The sequence below is a fragment of the Plasmodium brasilianum genome, chromosome 7, assembly GCF_023973825.1.
Source record: "Plasmodium brasilianum strain Bolivian I chromosome 7, whole genome shotgun sequence".
In the NCBI taxonomy this organism is placed as follows: Eukaryota; Apicomplexa; class Aconoidasida; order Haemosporida; family Plasmodiidae; genus Plasmodium; species Plasmodium brasilianum.
In genome coordinates this window covers 2,051,016-2,057,217 of record NC_090120.1, presented here as the reverse complement: position 1 = coordinate 2,057,217, position 6,202 = coordinate 2,051,016, and the positions used below count along the sequence as shown (strand labels likewise).

At 20.1% G+C, this 6,202-nt stretch overlaps 1 protein-coding gene across 1 annotated transcript; it reads left to right on the top strand.

The window, feature by feature from the left end:
- Positions 1-1,083: 1,083 nt before the first annotated feature.
- On the top strand, positions 1,084-3,370 carry MKS88_002160 (uncharacterized protein; the record flags this gene model as incomplete). Its single annotated transcript, XM_067215148.1, has 4 exons — positions 1,084-1,110; positions 1,251-2,504; positions 2,628-2,788; positions 3,235-3,370. 4 exons carry the CDS (start codon positions 1,084-1,086, stop codon positions 3,368-3,370), a joined length of 1,578 nt encoding a protein of 525 aa, XP_067074454.1.
- Positions 3,371-6,202: the final 2,832 nt, after the last annotated feature.

Here is a 6,202-nt window from a genome sequence, read left to right as displayed (position 1 = left end):
GATATCATAAAACTGTTGTGAATTTCACAATTCTATTATAACTCTTTTCGTAATTATTTTATATCCTGAACACAATAAAAATAATATTTGGCATATTTTAAATCTTTAATTTATATTATATCAGTTCATTTTAATATCATTATAAAATACCATTATTATTATGATAAAAATATAAAAGTGTTTATTCTTTCCTTTATAAATAATAATTTTTTACCTCATAATTTATTGTAATATATATTCGTGTTATGCTCGTATTTTTAACACTTTAGATATATAAAAATTTATATGTTATTTAAAGTAAATAAAAAAAAATATATAATTAAAATAATAATTAATATAATGCATAGAAATTCAAAGAACCATTTTCTTACAATAAATTCACGTGCAATTCATTAAGTAGAGCAATTATAACTGTTAATTTTCTAGTGATAATTATTTTTTTATCTAATTTAAAATCATTTGTTTTTTTTGATTCATATATATATTCTTATATGATAATTCTGTCACATTTATAAAAGAAAAATTTTATGTAGTTATTCAAATAATTTTGATGAAAAATTTATTTATAATACACTAGAATCCAGAAGAGTTTCTACAAAATAATTATATTAAAATAGTAATAAACGTAAAATCCATAAAATTATTCTTACTGAAGATATGGTTATTACGTGGAAATTTGTATATTGACAAAATATTTAAAGTACAAAATTGATAAATACTAATATTAAAAGACTAAAATAATGAAATTATTTTTTATTATGTAACATATTAATAAAATAAATAGAATATTTACAAATAATGCGTTAACTTTTAATTCTATAGTTTTTACAGTATAATTTTAAACTCATTATTCATTTTATTTGTTTGAAAATTAAAAATTAAAATTTTATTAAATGTTAGAAGTGTTACGGAATATTAATCTTTAACCAGAATTATCGAATATGAACACTTAACAAATATTTATTCATTTTATAAAATAATACATAATATATCATTAATAGGTATGCATTTATTTTTTTTATTTGGATAAGTTAACATTTAATATAATGACATATTCTTATATTTTACTTTCCTCAAACAAAAATGTCAACTTCAGGCGATAGCTCATGGGTATATATTAATTCAAAATTAAAAAGATTATTAATATCTTATAGTTAAAGTACTATATTCTCGGAAACATGTGTTGAATCATTTATGTAAAAACAACTTATAAATTTATATCTAATTCACTGTGTCCTCTTAATTTTCAGGAAAATATTTTAGAAGGATCACCTTCACACCACATATATAAGGAACTCAATAATAATGTTGAGGGAACGAGTTACGATAGTTACTGTAGTGCATTCAACCATTCAAAAGATAATACTGACAATGCAAATTATAATCTCTGTAAAAAAATTGCAAGAAATGCAGATAAATTATCTAATTACTTTAATACAATTGAGTACATTACTCAGTGTGCACATTATAAATACTGGACATATCATAATATAAAAAAAAATTTAGGAGATATTACAAATGATGAGAAAGCCAAACCTATAACTGATAAATTCCTGATAGCTCAAAATCAAATTAAAGAGAATTTTAATACATATAATTGTCAATATGACTTTAAGACTGATATTGTACAAAGATTAAATGATATGGTAGAAGAAAAATATTTATATGATTATTTTGAAAATTTTGACATCATTAAAACGCAAGAAACATGTAAAAATGTTAAATTTCAGAATTACAAAAAATATCTTAATCATGTTATTACACTATACAATAAGCATAAAACGCAGAATGAATGTTGTATAGATTCATTTTGGTCATATTGTGATGATTATTTTAAATGCAATGAAGAATTTGATCCTAATAAATTGCTGTCTACATTAGAGTCTAACAGTAGTAAAAAGTGCGATAACTTAATAAAAGCTCAGAAACCTCTAACATCAGGTAATACGTCACATACTGGGAATTCCCTAACAGATATTACAGATTCAATTTATTATTTCAAGTGTAATAATTTTGAAATTGACAAAATTACAGACACAAAACAAGAAGGTGGAAAACTTAAATGTCATATGTTTCGGACATCTGATCATTCTCATATTAAACCATTATCAACTTCTTTTCATCGTCCTTCTGTGCAGATTCCTTTTACAAAATATGGACAACGAGGAATTTCAGTATCTACAAAATTACCACACGGAAAACCCGAACAATCAAATAATTTTTCCATTTCACAAACATCAGATGTAATTGAAGTTAAGAGTGATGATAAAAATACTCCTTGCACAAATCCACGCTTCCTAAGAGATGTAACAGGAATCTGCATAGAGCCCGATGTTCGCAAAACTCAAACAATTGGAGTAAAATTTAACACATATGCTCCAGGAAAAAAAATTAAAATAACACTAAATCCTAATTCTAATATGTTCAAAAACAATTTTTTTCGCTTTGGAATTGCATTTTCTCTGATAGTGGGGATAATTTTCACTATATACCTTTATTATAAAGTAAATGAATGTTCTTTAATAAAATCCAAAATTTATTAATTTACTATTTTTAATTTCTATAAAATTTTATGATTACAAAAAAAACATATTAAATATATTTTTTATTATTCATTTTTATAATAGTTTACTCCATTCGGAAGACATTTACATAAAAAAGGATCAAGGCATAAAAGAATTCATGATTATTATGATGATCCGTATATGCGCCAGTTTATAATCCGTGCTCCAAAATCGGCTAAAAGAAGATCTGGGAATATGGGATTACAACTGTCTTATTACTCTAGGTAAAATATTCTTTATTGGCTTCTAATAAAATGCAAAATGACTTAAAAAAAGCTTGTTGAAAAGCAGACATTAGGAAATGTTACTTGCACTTATATTAAGAGAAAAAATATAAAAAATGAATTATATTCATTTAATACATAAAATAATTCTACACAGTATATAGTGAATAAGTGAAACATCATCAAATAATAGTAATTACATATAATTATATCTACGCAGAAAAATATCTAAATTAAAAAATAATTATATATAGAAAATTTGTATATAAAATGATACACATACAAGTATAGAAAAACAAATATATATAACAAACGATTGGTAAGTATTATCTCATATATAACAACATAAAAGAAAATTATATAAAATAAGTTAAAGAAAACAATATATAAAAACTGTAATAATTTGAAAAGCTAAAATGAATAATCACATATAAACGTAAATGCAGCAATTATGAAGCCATATTGAACTATACAAAAAGCTCGTTACAAAAGAAAAGTAAAATATTAGAAAAAAATTCCCTACATAAATATCAAGAAAATTTAATGATGATTAAAGACAAAAAAAAAATTTCTAATGTATAGAAAAATTAAGGTATCCTTGGTAATATTACATGGGAATATTTCTATTGAAGATAATAAATTTTTTTTAGGAATTATGTTTGTACTTTTAAATTTCTTTGAATACATCCTTATTTATTTAAATTTAATAACCAAAACTCATTAATTTATTTAATGCTTTCTTTTTCTTTTTTCTTTTTTTTAAAATGATTTTTATATAATGATGTATTAAAAGTGAAATAATGTTTATTCTATAAAATTCTAATATTGATTTTGCCATGGATACACTTTATCAACTTCAAAAATATAATAAGTCCTTATAAATTATAATAACATAATTTTTACATTAATAATGTTAAACTTAACTATTTTAATTATTTAACAAAATTGCTATAAAGTGGATATATCTTTTTTAATTTTGAAGAATGATCACAGTTTTCATATATAAATAGAGTAATGTAAAATGAAATAAGATTTAATTTTAGAAAAAAGATAATATGGAATTACTATTTCGACACATTAACTCAATCACTGAAACCTTTGGAATCATAAAACACAGAATAAATGATAATGACATATAAAACAGAACATCCATATAGTTTATATAATATGTACATAAGATTGTTATCTATAATACATTAAAAAATATATCATTTTACTTATTTTATCATGTATATAAAATATATGAAGTATATTGCTAAAAAATGTATTTGAAATATTAGTAGGCTAATGTGAGGTAATTTATTTTTTTAATAATTTTTTTCAAAAAAAAGTAAAGGATAAAAATAATACGAATGAGAATTATATTTTAGATTAAATCGAATAAAAACTATTTAGAAACCTTAAATTATGTTCATTTATATAAAAGAAAGATTAAAACTCAAAAAGTTCATATTAATATATGGTCATAATCTAGCTAAGAACTCTTAATTTTTTCCAAGTAATGATTCTGATTTTATAGATGTTTTTGTCAGAGTTTCTTTTTATAGCTAATACCTATTATTATGTCAGTAAAAATAAATTATAAAGGATATATAACTATTAGAAAAATTTGTTATTATATAAAATATACGTTAGTGTCTCTTCAAAAAAGAAAACGCCTTCTTTTATAAATTATTATATATTTATAAAATTTGTGTTTAGCAAAAAAACCCTTGATATGTATATTTTCAAAGGAACTATAAAATAAGCGTTATATTTATGTATAAGTTTTTTACAGTATTAAGATTTGTATATAAATTGACAGAGTATTTATTAGTGTTTAATAAAAAGTTTAAAAACTCATAAATTCTGTATTTTTTATTTCCTTTAAAAAGATAAAAAAAAAACATATATTTAAAAAATCTTAATATAACTAAAAGATTTAAGACAAATATAAATCAAGTACAAAAATGTTTCCTACAATCCAACAATTCCTAAAATATTTATAGCCATATAATATTACAAATAAAAGAATACAACGGAATATATATTTAAAATATATAAAAGAATGATAGAATAAATTTATAAAATATTTATAATATACTATTTTATACAAAAACATACGATTAAAAATATATATTTAAGATGAAATATTAATAGTTATTATTATCATATAATACAAAAAACTCTTATAAGAAGAAATTTATTTTATATCCTATTAATTTTACTCTATTAATCTGTAATGTAGGGGACAATTCTTATTAATTTATAGTACTGAAAAAAATACTATTACTAATCAAAAAAAATTAAGAAAAAAAAAATCATTGTACGTTTATTTCAGTATGTTCATAATAGAGAAGTATTAATAAATTTATAAAAAGAGAAAAAAATATATAATTATTGCAATTAAAATAATTATTTTTGAATTATTACATAGAGTTGTAAAAATTGACACATATTTTAATTCCATTACATTTTATGTAAATATTATAATATTATACATGATACTTCTTTAGTATACTTTGAACGCTTTAATTAATTCATTCATACATATTTTAAAGAGTTAAAGAAAATCCTGTACTTAAAAAAAGATATATTATATAACATTTCGTAAAGAAAGAAGCATAAAATTATCATTACTAAATAAATTAGAAAAAGTATTAAGTTTTATATTTTACAACAAAGTTAGTATATTAATTTGATCATATTCTCAAAAATGTTAGCGAATATTTATTTTTCATAAAATATCTTTTTCTTTTTTGTATATATTTTTCTATAAAATATAAGTCAATTTTATTTTTTGATAATGAAATATTGCATAATAAAAATTTGTTTATATAATAAATAATGTAACCTTATTTAATATTTTATTTATAACTATGTTAACGTAAAAATATAATTTATAATTTTCTAAGAACTCTTAGCTTAATTTTAATATATCATGTTTCTTTTTTCTTGTAGATTCTTTTTTCATGGAATAATTAAGTTTTAATTTTGAATTATGTACTTTTTGTAATTTATTGTATTCATTACACCTATAATATATTATTCTAACAATTAATATATTATAATAATAAAATATTTCATTGAGACTTTTAATATTCCATTTTCCTTATGTGGATATTTAATGCATGCATTTTATTATAGATTGTTTAGAGTATTCATAAACTTAATTCTACACTCATAAAAGTAGTGTTAGCAGAATAGTATGCTACTTTATTCAAAAAATAATGTAAAATAAAAAACTTTTGTTTATGACTGGTAATATAATTTTTAATAAAAATTTAATATATATATATATACCCTATTATTATGATAACTACTCTAGATTTTAATATATTATTTAGATTATGATTAAATTTTGAGAAGTTAATAGGACTATTAATATAAATGTTATTTTTCCTATTATAAATAGATTTAATGGATTCAAAAATA